The 24,360-nt window shown below is 38.6% G+C and overlaps 1 protein-coding gene across 1 annotated transcript in view; it reads right to left on the bottom strand.

Moving 5' to 3' along the window:
- Window positions 1-1,998: 1,998 nt before the first annotated feature.
- The window catches only part of LOC139720088 (cytoplasmic tRNA 2-thiolation protein 2-like), a 39,420-nt gene continuing 17,058 nt past the window's right edge, over window positions 1,999-24,360 (bottom strand). Inside the window, exons 2-14 of the mRNA XM_071631457.1 lie at window positions 23,702-23,770; window positions 20,117-20,195; window positions 19,277-19,336; window positions 17,540-17,600; window positions 16,742-16,851; window positions 15,104-15,300; window positions 8,912-9,097; window positions 6,914-7,087; window positions 6,122-6,185; window positions 4,804-4,991; window positions 4,235-4,295; window positions 3,592-3,650; window positions 1,999-2,020 (exon numbers count right to left, since the gene is read on the bottom strand). Coding sequence (XP_071487558.1) covers window positions 1,999-2,020; window positions 3,592-3,650; window positions 4,235-4,295; window positions 4,804-4,991; window positions 6,122-6,185; window positions 6,914-7,087; window positions 8,912-9,097; window positions 15,104-15,300; window positions 16,742-16,851; window positions 17,540-17,600; window positions 19,277-19,336; window positions 20,117-20,195; window positions 23,702-23,770 — 1,330 coding nt within the window. The remainder of the gene's footprint in view (window positions 2,021-3,591; window positions 3,651-4,234; window positions 4,296-4,803; window positions 4,992-6,121; window positions 6,186-6,913; window positions 7,088-8,911; window positions 9,098-15,103; window positions 15,301-16,741; window positions 16,852-17,539; window positions 17,601-19,276; window positions 19,337-20,116; window positions 20,196-23,701; window positions 23,771-24,360) is intronic.

The following is a 24,360-nucleotide window of genomic DNA, read 5'->3' as shown; positions in this document are numbered from 1 at the left end:
CGGCACAACAGCAACGCAGGAATAGCCAAGGGCCTGCGCAATGACTTATGGCCATGCGCCTTTGACATTCCCTCAAGTCATAATGAGATAACTTCTCGAAATATTAGTGGTTTGCAAAAATAAAGCCTGATAAATCTGCAGGGCCAGATGATCTTCATCTTTATCATCTGAGATAATCAACTTGTGAGTTAGCACTGCCAATATATGTAGCAGCCACCATCAAGTATCCAAGTGACAGTGTTGGTCAAAAGACCTTATCAGGAATGCGAGACTTCCTCAAAGGAGATCGCTGTCGCCACAAAGTTATCCTTTGATTACACTTTGGTGAACAATCATATCATGAAAATGTTGTTTTAAAAGCACAGTTGATGCAACGTGTGACTAGATCTAATGCAGATCTAGACTCTAGAAAGAAGAATGGTATTGGAATGATCCCATCTCTGACTTCATTAGCTCCCTCTCAGACTCGTCTTTGCAATGCTGTAGAATCCATTGTAAATCTAGAGGTTAGATCTAGACTCTACGGCGCCAGTGGACTTTTACTAATTTTTTGTTAAGGTCAGTTACACGACGGTAGCTGGGGGGCGGGCACATGATGTTGGCCATACGCCGCAGCGTTGGCCAGTGTCATGGAAAAGGTACTGCCCTGGGCAGCCTACGTGGTAAGGCTAGCTAGCCGCCCTGCATGCATAGAGATCCCAAAATGCATTGGAGGTTGAGCATACAGTGGACACAGTTTGTGTTGGCGGAATCTAGCAGACTGGTAAAATTGATGATCACATCAAGTCCTGGAGTTTGAAAGTTTTTAAAGATAATAGATTCAATTCATGTAATTTGAAGGTTATAAAATATAGTTTATAGTAATAGTTTCATTTTGATCATGCAAATGCTGTTTATACACATTAATGAATGAATTTTCTTCATAATTTTCTTTGCAGGGTCCAAGGATGGAGAGATGGAAATGAAGACGTGTAGAAAAGATGCAGCCAATCCGCAGGTGTGTATGCTAATGAGCAAATAAGCCGAATACGCATAAATGTTCGAGTGGCCAAATCATCCACTTTGTCAATTCTCGTGAATTATGATACTTTCTTTCTGGAAGACTTTTGCCCATTCTGTCACAAGAGTTGTGGAGAGAAACTAAACCAGACACATAACACATGTGAACAAACATGAGAAAAGTGTTAAAGATGCTTTGAAGCTCCCCAAAAAGGAAAGAAATGTGGCCACGGCTAAATCTAAGAAACAGGAAATCCTCTATGCCAACCGAGAACAAATGGAAAAAAAAAAGGACCCACAATACCAGAGAGAGTGACAATGCAAGTCAAATGATGAAATGACTATTTGTGGGTTATGCAAAGATTTTATATTCAAAACTCGTACTTATCATCAAGTGGAATCGTTGCTCGATATGCCACTGAAAAGCACTGGTGAAACCTTTCCAGCATTATGACAAGAACTTAGGTGATTTTCAAATAATGACAGCTGCCATGGCACAGCTTTTGAAAGGCATCTTTTCTGACCACTCAGAGGGAGGCAGATGACAAGGTGCAAGGCCTGAAGTGTGGGAAAGGTTGAGAGGGCTGCCAAAGCACAATTTTCTAAGGGCATCTTTGGCCATCTAGACATGGAGACAGATGTATTGGTGTCACTGAATCTGGCAAAAGAAAGTGGGACAAAGGGGCTTATTGCCCACTCTGTAAAACCCATTAGGAAAAAAAAACCAACAATGACCTCTGAGGCATCTGATAGAATGAGAAACAAAACTGCATGAGAATGAGCTACAACTGTAGAGCTACAAGTCAAAGCTATCAAAGACGAAGCACTGGGAAATCAAAAACATGACCAGACTCGGAAGTCTTGGAAATGATTACCACAAAATAAAATTATCAAAGAATGCACAATTCTTCCAATCTACTGGCATAATTATGATGCTGTCTACTGATTTATATGGCTTGCCATGTTTTCATGGGCGTCTTTGCTATTAAAGGAAGATCTTTAGAAGTACAGGGGCTGCAAACTGTGGAAGAGAGTTCATATGAAGATGCAACAAGCAATACTAGTGTTGGTGAACCATGGCCAAAAAAGTCTAAAAATCAAGAAAGAGGCTCATGTATCAGCAAGCTTCTCTTTGCAATACTACGTGTAAGGGGTAAGGCTCGCACTATCCTCTCTGGACTAGGGAACGATGAAAAATTGACAGCTTGCTTGATCAGATCAGATAACCTCATCAGAAAGTTAGCCAACAAATTAGTTTTGAAGTTGGATTATGATGACAATCAAGATTTCTACATAAGAGAGAAATTTAGGGAGTAGTAAAAGACTTGTGCTTAACTACAGGGATTTAACAGAGAGAGAGAGAGAGAGAGAGAGAGAGAGAATGCATCTCTAAGTACAACATGTGTTCTGCACACACTGAAGCCTAGTGAGTGCTGCTGATTCTTAGCTGGTTTGCACCAGGCCAGTGGAGAACCGCATCACCATGAATCAATATTCCCTGCCAGTTAACGCAAGCGACATGTGTACCCAAGTTCCAGCATATATCTAGTTGCTTCTGTTCTATAATCTCCCTGTATTTTGATAACCTGGTACCTCTCTCAACTCTGGTTGTCATAAAACATATCATCACAAGTCAAGTTATCGGTCCTTCCCAGTATATCCCAATGATTTTGCATAAGATTACTGATAACTCCAGATAGGACTACACCATACTAGCACAAAAATGTACAAAAATGACTTCACAATGTTGGATCAAAACTGAATCAGGAGAAAATATCAGTGAAAGTGGACAAAAATATTGAAAGAATAACGATTTTTTTTCATTTGACTTATCCTCCATAAGTTATGGATGACCCCATTTGAACTATAAATACGAATATACAAGGCCAAAGAGACACATGGTACTTCTATTGACATAAACAAAAATTCATCAAAAAAAGTTCATAAAAGTTTGTAACCCATCTGTGGCATCACATGAAATGGGTAGCTTTCCAAACGGCCTTGGGTGTATTCAGGCTCCGTCCATCTTTCTAGACAATGATAGAACATCATTTCACTACCCTGGTATATTCTATGTGTTCTGATCTAATCACTGACGCCTAAATTGCCGTATTTGAGGTTCCCAAAGAATGCTTGCTTCAAGGGTAGTTGCATTGTCATCGATACCTGCAACTAAAAGACACGGTGAGATAAGCCAGTGAAAGCAAGAAAACCCTTTGAAAAGAATATACTAAAAATTCAGATTGCCCATAGGCTCATGCTCAAGCAAAGAAGTCTAAAAGTAATTTGCTCTGTTCCACTAAAAGTGGAATTTAGCATCTACTGGATTGAATAAAAGCCCCTGAAATAGTTCAATAACTGTAGTGACATTTGGAGGATGTGACCTCAGTCTTGAATCCTCCGAGTTTCTCTTAAGTCTTTTCCATGAATTGCCTTGTTATAAAACTACAACAAAGTGCAAAACTTCATTTTTAATGTAGATACCACCTCCCTTCCAGAAAGCTTAAAGTTTTGCATTTGGGAAATCAGATGGGCCTCTATTGGTCAATGGAAGGGGTGCTTACAGCATGCATGACCATGCTGACATCTTACCTTCTCTGTCTTCTTCCAGCCTCTGAGATTACATAGTCTGGCAGCAGGCTCACATCCTTCTGCAAAGCAGATGACAAACCATTTTCATTCATTTCGCATCACACTGATGCAAGATAATCCTTTGAATTTTACAGTATCTGAAGTCAAAATGAATGCTCTCAAATTACATTGTATAAGGAAAAAGTTAAAAGCCTTGCTGTGAGAGTCATATCTAAATCTGATATTGCTATAAAGCATCAACATGAAGACTGCAAAACATTGACAACAGTATAAGTTGTTATTTTCATTAGGGTTTAATTTTTGCAAATTTCACTAAATACTGTTGGACTGTGAATGTAACAATGTGAAAATATCTTCAACTGACAGGCATTAGTGCACTTACGATAGTGTCCGTGTCAAAATCGCGAAAATGTCTGTGACCTCTTCATTCGCGAAAATATCTGCACACGAAAATTACAGCTTATACAGTATTCCCACTGCCAAGGGCTTAATCTGCATTTGAGGACATAGCAAGTATAATATGCCTCTATTGTCATCCAATCACATATCAAAGCTCTTTTGCATTAGGGGCATCACACATTCGGCACTTTATACAGATACATGGGCCTAAAATTTCTGTCGAATACAAAGATAGATTGCTTACCATTTCCCTCACTGTTATCCTGCAGCCATAGCACAGCCACTGTGAAAGCTCACTTTCTGATCTGCATGAAGAATAAGATTCATTCACATATAATATATTTTAGGGAATTTCAGGACATATTATTGGGCACATTTGCAATAATGGGAAACATGTTAAAATGAAAATTATTTCATCAACGACAAAGGCATCAAAGAAGCAGACATAGCAGGGACTATTGCCATGGAAACTGATTATTCATAACCAATGATGGCTAATGAATATTCCAATCAATTATCGCAACTGAAGAACTGACATGCATTCATATCAATTGCTATTTGATAAAAAACTTTACTTTAACATATTAAACTTCACACACATCTCTCTGACAAAGTTCCAAACCATCGGGGAAACAGATAAACTTACAAGCTCATTTATAGGTCCTCAGAAAAACAAAAACAAAAACAAAACGCAAAGAATTTGAACACATTAACAACCTGAGTGTATTCACTTCAAGCCTATTTAGATCTAAAATAGATAACGGGACAAAAGATGGCAGACTCTGGCATAGCTTTGGCATGACTTCTACTCACATTGTCTTAGCATTGCTATGGCAACTCCCATCCCCCTGGCCACAGCACTCTGTAGAGGGCTGACCATCTGCACCCTTCCCACAGAGCGAGTTTGAAGGAAGGCTGCCCTCGCTGGACCCCCTCAGGGACAGGGAGTGTCTGGTTGACTCCAGGGCAGAGCATGATGGGACGGCTGTGTCAAGAGGAGCCTGAAACAATGAAGGCATCGGAGCATTGCATCACGAGCATCACTTGAGAACCAAAAGGGTATTAAAGCTAAAACATTTTCTCAAATGGGTAAAAAATTCATCTTCCACCGTATGGAATTTGGTTGCAATATGTCGAAAGGCTCTACCAAGAAACTTGTCTGGTTGATGCAATTTGCTAGGATTTTGAGTTTTGGAGTATTTTGAGAACAAATATGTGAAATAATTTCAATCACAGTAGAAGACTTTTATTCCTGAAACACTCTCCCCATTTAGTAGTGGGTATTAAAGTAGAATAGTACTTGTTTGAGATGATTTAATTATATCCTAGCAGGAGTTTTAATTCATCACAAGCAGCTAGTAAAGCTGTATGCGATTCACTTTTGCACAATGGATACTGCTACAGCCAAATACATATTTAATTGATGTAATTTACTGTAAAAACATCACCTAGCAACCACGATCGGGCATGCTCTGAGATTGCAACACATTGCCGTACCTTTTTGTGCAATATTTCTCATTTTCATTGTTTAAAACCCCACCATGACTATAATTTTCCTCATTTCCCTACTGTTCCTACACTAAGAAAAGAAAACTTGAATATACACAACATTGTATTCACATTCATCCCTGCTGAATGACAAGCATTTTGAGCCACATAATGACACTAAGATTTTGCTTCCGCTTTCATCTTTCCACCAATTCTCTAATTTCTGTGCTCTGCAAACTAATGGCTTCTGTCAACTGGAGATGCCTGCCCTTCATGTTTGCCTTTAGCCAGATAATACGGAGCTTCAGATTTACAACATGGATGTTTGAGAGGACGATTGTGTTGGATGTTCTCCTCTTTCCCTGCCTCATGTTGAAAAGTAGCTTTAGATAACGCAAGGACACAACCTATAAAAACTAAAATGGCACCCCTATTATGATCGGTGCATAAAGTAGCTCTCTGCGTCGTGAATTGAGCGGACATAAAAATAGCCCTGAACACGTAGTGAATAGATCAATTTTGATAAGCGATTTTGCGCATGCTCAGAACAGTTTTTCCTCTGAACATCTGCATCACAAAAATGTAAAGCTCCCTAATATCAATCACTCATAACTTTCCACGCAAAAGAGTTTGGAAAGTTTACCTTGCACATGACACAATCAGTCTCTCCTCCCGATGGAGCAACAGAGCACAGCTTCTCACCGGTCCTGCACGAGGCAAGCATACAAAATATCTTGAGATGTTCAATGGCCGGTGGTGGCTACTTGAGATCATACACGCAAAACATGATGGCAATATCTATGCTCTACATACATAAATTGTATACAAACTGTCACAGTGGAAACTTTCACATATTTTTTGTTTTGTTTTGTTTTGTTTTGTTTTGGCACAAGGTCACTTTCTATGAATTTTGATCTGAGTTTGTTAGGCACATTGTACTATCTCTCCAAAAATACTGAAGTGGTGTCCTTCTCCCACTGGTGCAGTGGAGTCTAAAATCCCAAAAGATCTCCACAATTCAATATATTCAGTTTCTACCACATAGAGTTTTCATATACAAATTACTAGCTGAAGTTTAGGCGATGAAGGCTTCAAAGTACATTATAACCCCTTTTCAACATTTAAAGCGTGGAGGTGATGATCAATTCAATTCAAAAGTAAAATAACTGTGCATCCGTGTTTTCACCCCACTCGTTACCTACACACAAAAAAAGAAAATAATAAAAATTGTAATCTTGTGTGATCATACTTGAGTTGCTGCTCATTCACATCCAAGAACTCTATTTCATATCCCAATAGAGAGAAAGAGTGCTGTGCATCTTTACCTATCACAAGGCAGGCCCTACATGGATTTGAACCTGGGACCCTCTAAACCTAAATAGACCAAGTCACAACATGCAAACCACTCTCCCACCAATTCTGACTGCCCCCTCACCTGAAGACGGTGGACACGGTTGAGGGAAAGCTGACCTGGAGACCGTTGATGAAGTCATCGGTCAGTGCATTGATGCTGGCGTACTGGCCCGCCTTGGTCGTCAGCGTCGGCACACAGACAGACTCGACACCACTGAAGTGGTTGTACATGGTTACTTCTCGGCTGGGAAACTCTCTATTGGGCAGATAGATAAAAACAGTTTGAGACCGAGTACATAGAAAGAGAAAGATAAAATGGCAAGGGAGAGAGATAAATAGTGAGACATGATGAATACATAGAAAGAGAGATGGTGTTAGATACTGTATACGCTATATATTTCGCGGGGGTTTTATTTTCGCGAATTTCGCGAGTCGCGAGCTATTCGCGAAATTAACAACACGCGAAAATATTACCTTCCAAAATGAATCCCTTGCCTTGATGATACGAACCTTTCAGTACTAGTATACCATGTCACGGCTTACCGAACAGACCATACTGGCTAAGCTTGTTTACGCACGTCCACGTCTACTTACGAATACTGTAATGTTAGAGAGCCAATCCATTATCGCAAGGGGACCACTCGTCAGAAGTCTAGCACGATGGACTTAACCACTTCAAAAATGTTGAATTCTAACTTACTAGTTCACAGAGTTTGGTAAGTTTTTTTCATGCAGTGTATAACTAGTATCATTCTTATTTGCTAGTAAGTTGAAAATTCACACTTTCTTTGCCACTTCATATTTTCTCTGGTCCCCCAATCGCGAATTTAACCACTCGCGAAAATGTGTGACAGCAGCAATTCGCGAAAATTTATGTACGCGAAAATTATAGCGTATACAGTAGTTACAGTATATAAACAGAGAGATGGAGAGGGGAAGAAAGAAATGGTGATAGGTAGATAGATAGGTAGATAGATAGATAGACAGAGGAGGGAGGAGGAGGAGGAAAGATAGTAGGAAAGAGAAAGAGAATGCAGAAAGATATATACTTGCATGCATGGGTGGCCATTTGCCCATCACTATTCTCCACTTCACCCACATTTTTCTAATATCAATGTTCCACTGCAAATGAATATCATCGGGTTGATACGATGGGGAATTTTTCCCCATCTATGTTCTACTTATTTTTTGTTTAGGTTGACAAAAACGTCAAACTTCCCTTATTTCTTCCTCGACTTCAATTCAGAGCAGGAGTTTGTACAGTATGCACACTCTTGGCTGTGTCCTTACTTTGCTGAGCTGTCTTTTACTTGACAATCTAGTTTGGGACTAGGACCATGCTGTAAAAGTGCAAGTATAAACATGATTTCTGTCCAACTGGAAAATTGGAGAGACGACCTAGGGATTTGTTATACCATTGAGCAAGACATCCCTTTTGCACGAAGCACATGTTTTGGTTGTAACAGGGTTAGTCAGGGTCCGTCAATCACAATACGTTTACGCACAGGTAATTAATTGTATCTCTCATGCAGTCTTCTTAGCACAACTAAGGATGAAGTGACTTCTTCGATTATGGGAAAACTCCCGTTTATGTTAAGTCAACATAAAAACAGCAAATTCAACCATGTAGAATTGTAAGAGATTTGATCAAGATCAAATATAAGACTGAATAAAAATGTAAATTCTTTTTTTCTTTTTTATAGGAAATGTTGAAGTTTCACAATGTCACTGTTTCATGAAGGCAGATAAAACTTAAAACTCACTACCTTCTTATTTCACGCATGATTCTGATACATCTTAAATCGTGTTTTTATACATTATGTATACTGCATACGCCATATATTTCGCGAGTCTAAATTTTTGCCAATTGGGAATCCCGACAATTTTGCAAGCAGTTAAATTCGTGATCGTGGAGTCCTGTAATGAAGGAAGAAGTGTACATGCGTACGTCACATTCATATCAATTCCATGAATAGCACCTCACAAAATTCGCGAAAAATAAAAAACCTTGTGAAATATTCGGCGTATACAGTATATATATATATATATTTTTTTTATTGGTAAAAAAATAATAACTCACCGTAGTGGTCTGACGAATACGCCATCACTCTCCCTGTCGTCAGCGAACCCTACTTCCAGCGGCACGGTGACACCGCGACCCTGGGCCATCCCCGCTAGGACACGCGATGCCAGTCGGGTGCCGTTGTCTGCCAGCATGATCTTTGTCAGTCCTTTTTGCCTGGCCACATGAGCCAGCAGTCTGAGCCTATACAGCAGAAAGCATAAAGTTAATACTGAATTACAGGTTCCTATCAATGTTTGCCTCCTGCATCAGACACAGAAAATCTCAATATCAAACCATTGTGAGAGAGAAGCAAGGGTTCTGTTGCAAAAATCACCCCCAAAAAATATAAAATCAAACATAAATAGCACATATAACATACAATTAAGCAGAAATCCTGCTGCATAAAAGGTGCTCAGATCAAACATGCATTATGTTTGATTTTTTGAGCATTGACACTCCAGAACTGCCATTTACTACAGACATCGGGCAGAGTCAGGCTATTTCATCGAGCAGTCTTTCCCTGTTACACTCCTCCTCATAAGAATCATTACTTCTTCAAAATCTCTGCAGCTTATCCAATACATTGGTGTACTTTCACATGTTTATGTTACCTCAGAAATAAAAAGTGTGCTGTATTTCATAATGCATTAACAGCAACCCAGAGTTCAGTTCTTTGAAAACAAAAAAATAAACATTTGCATCAAATTTTGCATTGGTACTTTCAACACAACCAATTGCATCTGAATGATTTGTTTTGAAATTTATATCATTCAGAGTCAAAACATTCAAAACAAATCTAAATTTATAAACACAGATAAATGTGTTTTCAATACTTTTATTTCTGCAATTGTTTTTGTATCAGATACAGCACAATACCTGTCAAAAATGTTCATCTAAAAAAGGTTTCCATTTGCAAGTAGCCACTTATTTGTCAGCAGTATAGGGCTCACACCCATAAATATTTCCCCATAGGGATGTGTGTTAAAAATCAAATTTCAAAAAATTCTGTAAAATAGCTGGGAGAAATGAGGTGTTTCAGCTTCACTAACCTGGATAAGTTAGATATGCCCTTTCATCCATCAAATTCTCAGGGTGGATAATTCAGTTCAAATTCTGTCCAGGGGTCTGCAAAGCCAGACTACGAGTTCTTGTCACTCAAAAAATCACCCATTTTCCGTACACGTACCCAATGAAATATAGTCCCCTCAAATTCCATTAGAAAAGCTTTCATCTTCCAACCAAAATGCAGTTTGTAGAGGAATTCATACTCAATATCTACAGCTATTCAGTTTTTTGCCAAACTACATCCTTGATTTTTAATCAATTTTTTTCTTCATTTATTTTGGTATCTTTGGTACAAATTTGTGAAGGGGTCTGGGACATTCCATTGTATTTACGGGTGTGAGCCCTATAGTGGAGGTCATATTTCTCATTTGTGACCGTGCACCTCAAAACGAACATAAAGTCGCACACACTGATTTTGCGTGAGGACTGAAAATAAGTGAAATGGGTCAACCTAGCCGAACTTGACTTTTTCATATTTTCTGAAAGAGCGGGTCTTCTTTTACATTATGCTAAAATTTGGTATCATAAAACGGGCAGGAAAGTGTGTTTTTTAGCAGTTTATCTCGAACATTTTTGGTAGAATAGTGTGATTAGGTGTTTCTTTAGAATACCCTTTTCATTTCTGAAAAACCTTGTCCACACTCTTCACTTTCAACTCTAATTACTTTTGAAAGGATAGTGCTACTGCTTTCAAAGTTAGCATTAATTATGGACATAATGTGTTAGTGAGGCATGCTTAATTTCAGTTTAATCCGATAATCCCTTCATTGTTGTTACTCTGGTGGTTTACTTCCTGTTTTTTGTCCCACTCATCACACAGCCAGCACGGTTTGGTAAAGATTAAGCGCTTGAGTAGACACTGTACTTCAGAGCCTCTTTTCTCAGTTCTCACTTTTCCTGAGTTTGTGCTTTCTTTCCAATATTCAGATAGGTCAGGAGAGTCCATTTGATTTGAGTTATACATCATTTTAAAGCTTAAAGTCTGCTCTTTCAGAATATGGTCTTAACTACAAAATTCATGTCTGGCGACTTTTTGTTTGTTTTGAGGTGCAGGGTCACATTTGACTTTTAAACATCATAAATGTGTTTTTGATGAGATTTGCACCTACATCATATGGGAAATTACACATTCAAGGGTTATAAAGCTTCTAAAAGGGACATTTTTGAAACTCATGCCCTTTGAGGGTTTTTAAAAAATAAAAATGTAGTGTTGATCAGTTCTTCATAAGATGAATAACTAGATGCAGGCAGTGATCTTTGATTATGGGGGTGTCATCATCACATTATTGCCTACAAAATACTTGAAAAGACTTTGTTTTGTCAAGCAGACTAACTTTATGAATTTTGACCTGTTTCAGTGGTAGCCAAACAAAGAAATACATTAGAATAACACAGTCATTCAAAGTTGTGTGATACTGATGACTGCTATGTACAAAGATCTATCTATACCACAACAACATAATAAGAAAACAAATTGTGGCCATACAGAGTTGGGGGGGGGGGGGGGGAGGTAGGGGAGAGAGGTGGGGGGGGGGGGGTAGGAAGGGGAAGGGGGGGGGAGGAAGAGATCTGACACAATAGATCAATATAAACCAGCAGAGTTTGTATGGAATGAATACTTCCCATAGACTTGTGTGCATTGCATGCATCCTCTATAGGGCTCACACCCATAAATATTTCCCCATAGGGATGTGTGTTAAAAATCAAATTTCAAAAAATTCTGTAAAATAGCTGGGAGAAATGAGGTGTTTCAGCTTCACTAACCTGGATAAGTTAGATATGCCCTTTCATCCATCAAATTCTCAGGGTGGATAATTCAGTTCAAATTCTGTCCAGGGGTCCGCAAAGCCAGACTACGAGTTCTTGTCACTCAAAAAATCACCCATTTTCCGTACACGTACCCAATGAAATATAGTCCCCTCAAATTCCATTAGAAAAGCTTTCATCTTCCAACCAAAATGCAGTTTGTAGAGGAATTCATACTCAATATCTACAGCTATTCAGTTTTTTGCCAAACTACATCCTTGATTTTTAATTAATTTTTTTCTTCATTTATTTTGGTATCTTTGGTACGAATTTGTGAAGGGGTCTGGGACATTCCATTGTATTTACGGGTGTGAGCCCTATAGTGGAGGTCATATTTCTCATTTGACTTTTAAACATCATAAATGTGTTTTTGATGAGATTTGCACCTACATCATATGGGAAATTACACATTCAAGGGTTATAAAGCTTCTAAAAGGGACATTTTTGAAACTCATGCCCTTTGAGGGTTTTTAAAAAATAAAAATGTAGTGTTGATCAGTTCTTCATAAGATGAATACCTAGATACAGGCAGTGATCTTTGATTATGGGGGTGTCATCATCACATTATTGCCTACAAAATACTTGAAAAGACTTTGTTTTGTCAAGCAGACTAACTTTATGAATTTTGACCTGTTTCAGTGGTAGCCAAACAAAGAAATACATTAGAATAACACAGTCATTCAAAGTTGTGTGATACTGATGACTGCTATGTACAAAGATCTATCTATACCACAACAACATAATAAGAAAACAAATTGTGGCCATACAGAGTTGGGGGGGGGGGGGGAGGTAGGGGAGAGAGGTGGGGGGGGGGGGGGTAGGAAGGGGAAGGGGGGAGGGAGGAAGAGATCTGACACAATAGATCAACATAAACCAGCAGAGTTTGTATGGAATGAATACTTCCCATAGACTTGTGTGCATTGCATGCATCCTCTATAGGGCTCACACCCATAAATATTTCCCCATAGGGATGTGTGTTAAAAATCAAATTTCAAAAAATTCTGTAAAATAGCTGGGAGAAATGAGGTGTTTCAGCTTCACTAACCTGGATAAGTTAGATATGCCCTTTCATCCATCAAATTCTCAGGGTGGATAATTCAGTTCAAATTCTGTCCAGGGGTCCGCAAAGCCAGACTACGAGTTCTTGTCACTCAAAAAATCACCCATTTTCCGTACACGTACCCAATGAAATATAGTCCCCTCAAATTCCATTAGAAAAGCTTTCATCTTCCAACCAAAATGCAGTTTGTAGAGGAATTCATACTCAATATCTACAGCTATTCAGTTTTTTGCAAAACTACATCCTTGATTTTTAATCAATTTTTTTCTTCATTTATTTTGGTATCTTTGGTACGAATTTGTGAAGGGGTCTGGGACATTCCATTGTATTTACGGGTGTGAGCCCTATAGTGGAGGTCATATTTCTCATTTGACTTTTAAACATCATAAATGTGTTTTTGATGAGATTTGCACCTACATCATATGGGAAATTACACATTCAAGGGTTATAAAGCTTCTAAAAGGGACATTTTTGAAACTCATGCCCTTTGAGGGTTTTTAAAAAATAAAAATGTAGTGTTGATCAGTTCTTCATAAGATGAATAACTAGATGCAGGCAGTGATCTTTGATTATGGGGGTGTCATCATCACATTATTGCCTACAAAATACTTGAAAAGACTTTGTTTTGTCAAGCAGACTAACTTTATGAATTTTGACCTGTTTCAGTGGTAGCCAAACAAAGAAATACATCAGAATAACACAGTCATTCAAAGTTGTGTGATACTGATGACTGCTATGTACAAAGATCTATCTATACCACAACAACATAATAAGAAAACAAATTGTGGCCATACAGAGTTGGGGGGGGGGGGGGGGGGGGAGGTAGGGAGAGAGAGGTGGGGGGGGGGGGGGGTAGGAAGGGGAAGGGGGGAGGGAGGAAGAGATCTGACACAATAGATCAACATAAACCAGCAGAGTTTGTATGGAATGAATACTTCCCATAGACTTGTGTGCATTGCATGCATCCTCTATAGGGCTCACACCCATAAATATTTCCCCATAGGGATGTGTGTTAAAAATCAAGTTTCAAAAAATTCTGTAAAATAGCTGGGAGAAATGAGGTGTTTCAGCTTCACTAACCTGGATAAGTTAGATATGCCCTTTCATCCATCAAATTCTCAGGGTGGATAATTCAGTTCAAATTCTGTCCAGGGGTCCGCAAAGCCAGACTACGAGTTCTTGTCACTCAAAAAATCACCCATTTTCCGTACACGTACCCAATGAAATATAGTCCCCTCAAATTCCATTAGAAAAGCTTTCATCTTCCAACCAAAATGCAGTTTGTAGAGGAATTCATACTCAATATCTACAGCTATTCAGTTTTTTTGCCAAACTACATCCTTGATTTTTAATTAATTTTTTTCTTCATTTATTTTGGTATCTTTGATACGAATTTGTGAAGGGGTCTGGGACATTCCATTGTATTTACGGGTGTGAGCCCTATACTGATGGTTGTGTGACCAAAGACTATAGAGGGCAGCATACCAGGTAATACTTGTTTCACACCTGTAATGTAGACAATAGCCTGAGCCCCATCACTTGTGCATACCATACAACATAAGCCATACAAGTCTCTTAAAATCTGAATAGGTGTGGTTGATAAGAGGGTGAATTCATAACACCTCATTTGGAGGCTGGACACACTTTCTTTTAAATTTAGGATGTTTGTTTGCCTTCAATCAAAAAAAAGAACAAAAACATGTGGCATTTTGGAGTAGTAAAACGCTTGTCTATCATGAAGGAACTCTGAGCTGAATTTGAGCAGAAACACCTAACCCTTGTAGGTTTCAGGACTGGAGTGAAGTAAGTTGGTGTCTACTTAGATATGAGACATGAAAGACATTCTGTGTACTTTATATGATTGTTTTATTCTTTACGTTTAATATGTGCCTCCGTGGAGAATTATTCACAAGTGTCAGACCTAAGGGGCAAACATTAAAGTTGTGTGCATTGCATTATCTCTCTTGTACTGTTAGCTCATGCTTTCTGCATCATGCCGCAGAGACTGTTACACAATCAAATCAGGATTCTGGTGGAGGAAATATCCAGTAAATATAAAGATACAGGGCAAAAAATGCACACTGAATTTGCACAAAAATCATCTACATGCACTTCTCAACCTCTGTTAAACGAAGGCTTTGGTGGAAAAGTATTGAATGAAATCTAAACATAGCTCACAGAAATAGAAGAGTGTGCGTGTTGATAAAAGGGGTCTCAGCACCCTCACAGGTTGTGATGCGTGGATAAGTCGTCCAAGTTTACCTCAGGTTTCTTACCTCAAGGTGCGAACAAGGTCTTCTTTGGCCGTCAATGATTTTGCACTGTTCAGGATTTCAAGTAACCTTCTGCTGGCACTCTCATCAAAGTTCATTTCCTCCACCCCTTCAGTTACCATGGCAATGTCATCCACAACTCCGTCTTCTGTACCTCCTCCAATGGAGATTGGCTCCCTTGCAGGTTTTAGATCTAATATCTAGAAAATAAATTCAGGAATATTCATATTATAACACACATACATACTTTTTTTTTTAATGAAACATAACCATAATATAAGTTGTTCAATTTGTTTTTGGAAATAGGAATTCTCCTTGATGTGATGAGCAAAGCCCTGTCAGGGATATTTACGAGATCAGCTACAGATCAGACTTAATTATTCTTCTTTTACTATGAGGATGATTGGGGAAGTGACTTCAAATGGACACAGTTTACAAAAAGTTTTGTTTTGAATACTTGGTTAGGAGTTTGTTCTTCCACACTGAATGTAATGTAAAGCGAGGAATGTTCGCATGCATTTTAATTCCGCGAGCGGCAACATTTGCGAAATTAAAATGCACGTGAAAGTTCTTGCCTACACAATATGCATTGGATGCCAGTGGCAAGTCCTGAAAATTTCATGCTGCCAGAAAGGCAGTCGGCTCCGCTTCGCGAAATTTTCATGCCACAAATATATTGTGTTTTGCAGTACTCAAGACAGTTCAATCACATTTGCTCAGGCAACAACTGCTTCCACGAAATGTCTGCACACTCAGCCAAACATAAATTCTACCCACAAACATAACCCTAATCCCAATCCTCACATCAAATTTAACCTAAAACTTTATCACGACCTTAACCATAACCTAAAGTCCTTGGAGAAAATAAGACTGGAGCAATTGTCGCAGGAGCAAATATCACGTCGCCACTCAAGACACTAACATCTTATCATCCCTGAGAACAAAATTCAGCAAATTTCACAAGACTTCCATTCCACTTCCATAAAAATCTCATCTAATGGGGTATATTGTTACTTTGTTTCCCTATAAAGCTAAAACATAGTCCTCAGAAGAGATCAAAATGTCATCTTCCACCATTTGGAATTTGCTTGCAATATACAGGAAAGCTCTCCCCCAAAACTTGTCTGGCTGACGCAATTTGCCGGGATAACGCATTGTTTTGCAGTATTTTGAAATAAAAAGTGTGAAATAATAAAAGTCACAATACCGACTTCTATCCCTGAAGTGCCCTCCCTGTTCAGTAGTATGTATGTAGAACGGTACCAGTATATGATGATCAAATTGCGTCCAAGCGGTGGTGTTGAACTGCATGCAGACTTGCACGCAATGGACACTGCTGTGGCCGGGTATATCGTAGTTGAATCGTAATCCAAAATAAAACATATCGTAGCAACCACGATCAGCTAAGCTCTGAGATTGTAGTACTTCTGGCACAGCTTTTTGGCTGCTACTTCACATCTTCAACATTACCGAACTGAAATTGTGTTATGACACTATCATTTAACACATTTCTTATGCAAATGTGTACATTTAAGAGCAAAAGTTGTCAATTCTGCATGGCATGCAAGAACTATGCTTTGGCTTTATGGGAAAGAAAGCAATTAATAGAAAGTGATCATGGAAAAGACCAAAATAACAGACCTTCTCAAGAGGGACGACATATGCTGGGAAACCATACGACTTCATGAGTCCTGAGATTGTCGTTCTGACAGCACTGCGCTCCGCCGGCGTTTGACCGATCACCACACCGTCTTCAATCATGGAGATAAAGAAGAAAAGAACACCATCACTGAAATGTAGCCTACAGTACAGCATCAGTAACTATAATACTTTTAAATGCTGTCACTGGGCCATCTTTGACTATGATACTTATAAATGGTACAACAGCCCTGAACCAACATCACCTATCCTAAACTTGTGGGGTGCATGAATTAACCTCAAGAAAATCTTATACAATCTAATTTGTTTGGTGGGAAAAAAAAACAACAACAACAACAAAAACATGATGTGGAGAGCTATATTGTATTCTTGCATGGCTATGCTTTTGCCATTACAATTCACCATTTAATGTGCCAATGTTTTTTGATGGACAGTAAAAGAACAGATAAAGCACACACACACACATACATCACTTTGGATTGATGAATGACATGACCGATTGAACACAATCACAAAATCTAATGCACTGCAGTAATCATTTCAAGCATAACACCTTAACACTTATCTCATATTTGCAAAGTTTTTGAACAAAATCTTTGTTCTTCACAACGAATAGATATGAGGAAGATACCCTCAACGATACATTAACACAGATACTATTTCCATACAAACATTAAAGGTATCTGCACGTTATGAACATCTTAAGATTCTAAATTCTTTTTGCTTTGCATTGTAATTGGAAATTGTATGTCTACTGGTCAGCACAGCATATCCACTCACCATCTATGTAAACCAGGCTGGGAACAAATCGGAACTTCTTGTGCTGGCTCTCTGAGCGTCCCTGTCGAGAAGTGCACAAAAAAAAAGAAGAATAGTAGCACCACTCTTTGTCACAACACATGATCAGCCCAAAAAGACTGCAATATGTGACATCAAAAACCCCAACACATTTATGGATCTCTCTATTATTTCGGCATGGCTAGCGCACAGTTGCTTCTACATTTTCATGCAATTTCAGTGCAAATCTTACTAAATACAAACACAAAGCAATTCTCCTGCAACTTCCCTCCAAGTTCTGTCCATTGTGTTCACACACAATATGCAGTTCCAAGAGCATCCAAGTGTTCAGAATCAGACCCATGACCTGCTTTACAACAATCCGCATTTCTCTGTGACCACATAACAAAATTGAATGGGGTTTTCTGCAAAATACAGCTAAGATGTTACTTTTAAGACCCTGAAACAGCATGCAGACAGTTTAACCGTATTGGAAGTTATCAATGTGAAAATCTGGTTGCAATTTTTTTTTTGGGGGGGGGGGGGGGGTGGGGGGGGGGAGGGACATACTGTATAATACAATGTACATTTCTGACACCTTAAATTTTGTCCCTGGAATGGAAAGAACAATGCTCATCTGATGGTCTGATCAGGGAGATCAGAAAGAGAGAGAGAAACTTCACAGATTTGATCTCTGCTTGTCAGTATAAAACTCAAAGAAACAAAGACAGACAAAAAAAAACTTATTTTTACTCATACTTCACTTCCTTTCCATATCATATGAAGAAGAAACATGCAAATATGTAACTAATCATAAAAACAGTAAATTTACAATGGCTTGTAACTTATAGTTTGTACGGTATAATAACAATGTCATTCTTTAAATAGATCTTGTTTATCAAGCATTATAAAATGGGTTAAGAATGTAGCCAATTGGAAGCACTAAAATGAGTCACGTGTGCATACATTAATTTCTCACTAACATGCACGGCCTGACGTCACAATGTTTACACTAGCAGTGCGCACTCAATCAGTTGTTACAAGTGCGTCACGCTCTAATATACGCGCTGTCAATCCTGTAAACAACGTACAGTACTTATTATGTGCGGGATTTCCGAGTGCGACGTGCGTAAATGTTTGGGATGAACATCTTCGGACATCGATTCTTGAGCGAGTGCTACATGTAGCTGACTGGTATTGACCCACAAAGGTACGTGAAAAATGCTGTTAGTTTTCGACCCATTTTATAAAACAAATGATGCACAGGATTATTTTGTGGCATTAGTGGAGATGCAGCTCACTCTCGGGTATTTACAATGTAGTGCAACATGCACTCGGCTTCGCCTCGTGCATGTTTCACAGCTGTAAATACCCTCGTGTGCACTATACGCCTACACTAATGCACTCTATCCTGTGCATCATTTGTATAATACCACAGAAAATGCCACCATCTGCTGAATCCAATGGATGGGTCAAAGTGCTATGACAGCCACACATGTGTACGATACCTTCAAACTGAATTTTTCATGACAGCCGTTTTCTTGGTATCACTACCAAGCCAATGGCATATGCAATGCAGCTTAGCACCTCCCGCCAAGATAACAGCATTGTATGGGATCAAAAAAAAAGAAAGAAGAAAAGTTAACTATTCAAACTATTCACATGGAACTTGAAATTCCCAGTGAGGGCAATCATTGCGAGCGTGTAAATCTGGTACACCACACACAAGACGAAACTCACCTCTTTAACAAGATGAGCCACTGCACTGGAATTTTGCCCACCTGAAAATGCCAGCAGTACCTGAAAGAGACAGAGCACTTGAGCACATAGTTACAATGCATGGTGACAGCAAAAACTCTAGAACTGCAACATCACTTTACCATACGTGAGCCAAAATATTCTGAAAGGTACATTTATCAGCATCTAGAAAGAAAGCTATTAAAGGGTATGTACAGTTCTGGTTGAGGTGAGGATTTAGCTTTTAACGTTTTGGGAGATATTCAGAAATCACTCTATGAGATGTCAAAGAGCATGCAATTCTAAGGGGTACTGTATCAAAAGTGCGCTTGATAAAAATCGGTTTTGAAAGGGCTGAGATATCCAAAAACAAGGTGAAACAAAGAGATCCCAATAAAAGGCACGGCCTGTCGCCTTTTATTATTATCATCACTTTTTTTGATATCTCAGCCATTTGGAAACCAATTTTCATCAAATAAACTTTGAATCCTTCTTAAAATTACATGCTCTTTAACATTTCATAAGAAGCTTTCTCAATATCTCACTTAGAAATGTTCAAAACATGAATCCCCATCTCAACCAGTACTGTACAGTCCCTTTAAAGTGGATTAATACATAGAAAGATAGATAAAAAGATGGACATACAAATAAAACCTCCAGAACAACAGAGTAACAATAGAGTAACAGATACAATGTATATGTATCATGACAGCCACTTTGTGTGGGATTTTGGAGGGCAGTGACTGTCTGTATGAAACCCTACAAGATGGTTTCAAGTCAAAGCGCCCCAGGGGCACTCCTGAGCCAAACTTTGTGTACATTGTAAAATGGGGTATTACTTACCTTCTCTTTATCTCGAATCAATCTTGCCTTTCCAATGGTCGCCTTGAAGCGATGGGTCACATATGCCAGGAAGCAATTTCTGATAAGACATAACAGGCAATAAGAATTGAAGTAGGAAGACTGAAACACTGGAATACTGAACGGACTCACTGAAGAACATTCTTTTGATGAGTAGCCATGTCGCTAATTCAAGTAATTTGTTCGAAGGAAAATATAGATGTTATACCCTTAAGTTCATGAAAATTGTGACCTTAAAATTAATGTAATGAGGCAGTTCATGTCATTGAGTAATACTAGGAAAGCAACAACTAGAATAATAAAGAATGTAAATTAAAAAGATCTCTTCAGCAACAGCAACAACAACAACAAAAGACAGCATCAGGTCACTTCAGAGAACAGACAGACAGCAAAATCCAGCTGTCAAAATACTGTACATATATGTGACCCGCTACAACAAAATGATCCTAAAGTCGGGCGAGGTCGATTATTTGAAAATTGCATGACACAAATCCCTAATCTTTCTGCTTTAAATTGATATATAACACATCATATAAAAATAATCGGCTGCGGAGATATCGATGTTTAAAAGAGAGCATGTCGATACGTCTGGGAAATCACTGTTTCGAGAAAAGCGCCCTAAAAGTTCTCCTTGCGACGCAATCACGATCAAAGGACACGGAAGTCAGTTTTCACCTCCGAACAATAGAAGGTAAGCCCTAGCAACCCCCGAAATGCTCATTCAAACACAGCGTCGGCGGTCTCCTCACCGACCAATCAGTGACCAGGACGGCAGGAGAAGCGGCTGGGCGTAGCGCACCCCGCCAGCACGCACCAGTCGACTGGGCAGTGTGCGAGCTTCACGCTTCGGTTAGCGGCAAGCAGCAAACTGACCAATGAGATCACTCTGGTCGTTGTTAGGGGCGGAGCCTATGTGTGGCGCTCACTCCAAATGTTCGAACCAGTTTCTGCTTCGTTGAAACGCCAAAAAAACATGGCCCAGAAAACGCTATTTTTTGGTCTTTCCTTTCATCATTTTGCTTCAAAATTTCGACAGATGATAGAAGACATGTCAGACTCTAACAATATGTCAAATTCAGAAAATCGTAAGTTTTGACCAATTTTGATGCTCTGACTTCAAACTCGATTTTCACGGCTTCGACCGTGCGCGACTTTAGGACCATTTTGTTGTAGCGGGTCACATATAAAATACAATTTCTATTTTTTTTTTTCAATTCCATTAAGATTACTGCTTAAATAAATCATCTACAGAGTATCAAGATGTGATCACTACCTTGACTGCCTAGATGCTCATAGAATCAATGATATCCCATCACTGAAATAAACCAACAAATGAAGTAGATACAGGATCAAAGTTATCCATGTCAGATTGATATCTCAAAATCATAAAGGAAATAGAACACGTCATATAAAGTATACTGTGACAACCCACATGATAACTCTAACACAAGGGACACATTAATTTGCTTGCATTCTTGACAACATGCCAACTTGCCCTTGATCTTGACCACAAAAACATGTTATTAGGCCAGTACATTTGAACTTCACATCACAGAATAATAATAATAATGGTAATAATAAAGGACATTTCTATTGTGCAGCTACTACATGGTGTACAGTAATATACTCTACTGCGCATTACAAAGCAATAATCACAACATGTTACATAATTCACACATAGAATGAATTGTTCAAAAGATGAGTTTTTTACCTGACCTTAAACTCATTAACTGTAGCTGCTTGCCTTACTGTAACAAACAGAGGGAGATTATTCCATAATTTTGGTGCAGCATACAAGAATGCGCTGTCACCAAGAGTAGCTTTTGATTTCCTAGATGGATATTTCAATGGTGTTTGATCCCGTGAACTTGGGAAATACATTGCGCTCCTTTTTTTTTCACTTGCCCTGGACCATCAAAAGTTCCCATCATGCTACATCAATGTGGAGTTCACATCTCAGGGCACTATAAACCAGCCATCTATTTGCCCTTGACCATAATACAATTCATAAATGTATGGTATCTGGCTTGTACATTTGAAGTTCACATCACAAGACACTACATGTACCCTATGTGCACTTGCCCTGGACTATCAAAAACTCTGACCAATACATTAAGACTTGACATCTCAGGGGCATTACATACCCTATAAAGGCAAGCTTGCCTTTGATCATTACAACTTATCAGAAAATAAAGGAACAATTGCATGTTGATACAGTTTATGTTTATATACAAGTACGCCTTTGTCTGTAATTTATGCCTCTTTTTACTGCCTGTTTGGAGGTATGATGTGGGGTACACCAATTTCTTCAGTCTTGTAAAGCATCTTCAATCACTTGCATTATGCTAACAAAGAACTGCATGCAAATCTAGCTCATGTTGTTGGCGGTTAAAATACCTTTCTTTAATCCATGGTAGCAGACATGTTTTGTGCTTCATTGCTTTCATGCTCATAATGATGTGGTTATTGCTCCATCTAAATCATGTAGAAATCTTGGAGTATTATTTGATTCTACAATGTCCATGTCTGTTCAGATCTTTGCTGTCTGTAAATCCGTGAGGTATCAGTTACGCAAATTGGGCATTATTTGCAAGTATTTAACTCGTTCAGCCACAGAAAAAATACTTCATGCTCTTATACCATCCCGACTTGACTTTGGTAATGCACTCCTATTTCAGCTACCATAAATCTCAACTTTCACGGCTACTAAAATTGCAAAATTCAGCAGCCCGCATTGTTACCCTTACCAGGAGAAATACTCACATTACCCGTTTTGTCCTCATTGCATTGGTTACCCGTTGAATCTCGCATTGTGTTTTAACTATTACTATTTGTTTTTCATTGCATTCACGGATCTGCCCCAGAGTACAATGTTAATTTGCTGACATTTTATAATCCTCCCAGATGTCTAAGGTCATCTGATTGTAGATTGCTTGTTGTTCCAAAAACGAAGAAATCATGGGGGGATCGGTCATTTGCACATGCTGGACCATACTTGTGGAATCAGTTGCCTCAAGCTATCCGTTACATTTCGAATGTTGACTTAAAGTTGCCCTCAAGACTCATTTGTTCGTAACCATTTTCCAGTAGAATTGTATATTATATACATATTTTTTTTCATTATCAGTTATTGTGTCATTCATTTTCATGTGCATGTTTGTGTAAGGATTTTTGTATTTCATGAGTTACTTCTACTGCGCCTTGAGCACGTTAGCTATGTGGAATTGGCGCATTACAAGCACCCTGTATTATTATTATTCATAAGAAATCCCCACAGTGACAAAGTCTCTTAACAAACAGCAGAGATTATAACTGAAAGCTTTTAGTAACATTCTATATAATGTTAACAATCTCCATGCTATCTCCAGACACAGATCCATTCACTATTTCAATTTCAGGTTTAAAAGAAGGGCATCAAATGTACTTTATATCTAATACAATAAGCCTATCGGGGTAACTCTCATCAACCTGTCAAGGAGCTGATTTTGCTCTAACACGCATTTCCCATTGACACCCGCCTGAGTATATTGGGAACTTGTCTTCAATGGGTTAATATCACAGACTCACCTGCAAAATGAATCTTTCACTCTGGCTATGACCACAGCTGGTGCAGAACACTTCATGCATGTTGTTTTTCTAGAAAAGAACAAAGAAAGTGACATGAAGTTTAAAATCTTTTATCTGGACACATCATACTGTATCACATGAGTGGATGACCTTTTACATTGTAATACTATTACTGACCTATATTTTGGAACATGTTGAGATAGGAACTGTTATCTGAAGGTACATACTATGTATACATACATGTCATAGTCAAAAAGATGTGATGAGTCAACTCAAGCAAATCATGATCATATCGCCAACATTGCCGATGAAATAGATGACATTGTTTTATTACATGGTTACTTCAAGGCCATGAGTGTATGTTTTTTGATTTTATGAATTGCAAAGTCTTGTGATATTTACATCGAATTTAAAATGAAGGAAAAAATGAAACATACAGAATAGAAGAAGTATAATCACATTTTAACACTCACACTTATGTAAATCTAGAGAATTATGGGATTTAAAAGTTTCACGCTTGTTTTCTCCAGCAATATTGGTTGCACTCATAAACAATATGCACAGTAGAAAGGCTGATGATGTCATCAACTCTGCAACAGGCATAACTATCAAAAAACTTATGTTTTTGATTTATTCAGCAGCTACAACCCATTTCTTCC

This window comes from Diadema antillarum, unplaced genomic scaffold (genome assembly GCF_040938485.1).
Source record: "Diadema antillarum isolate AM-2024a unplaced genomic scaffold, OU_Dant_1.0 scf00000120, whole genome shotgun sequence".
NCBI classification, from domain to species: domain Eukaryota; kingdom Metazoa; phylum Echinodermata; class Echinoidea; order Diadematoida; family Diadematidae; genus Diadema; species Diadema antillarum.
This window is presented reverse-complemented; position numbering and strand designations above follow the sequence as displayed.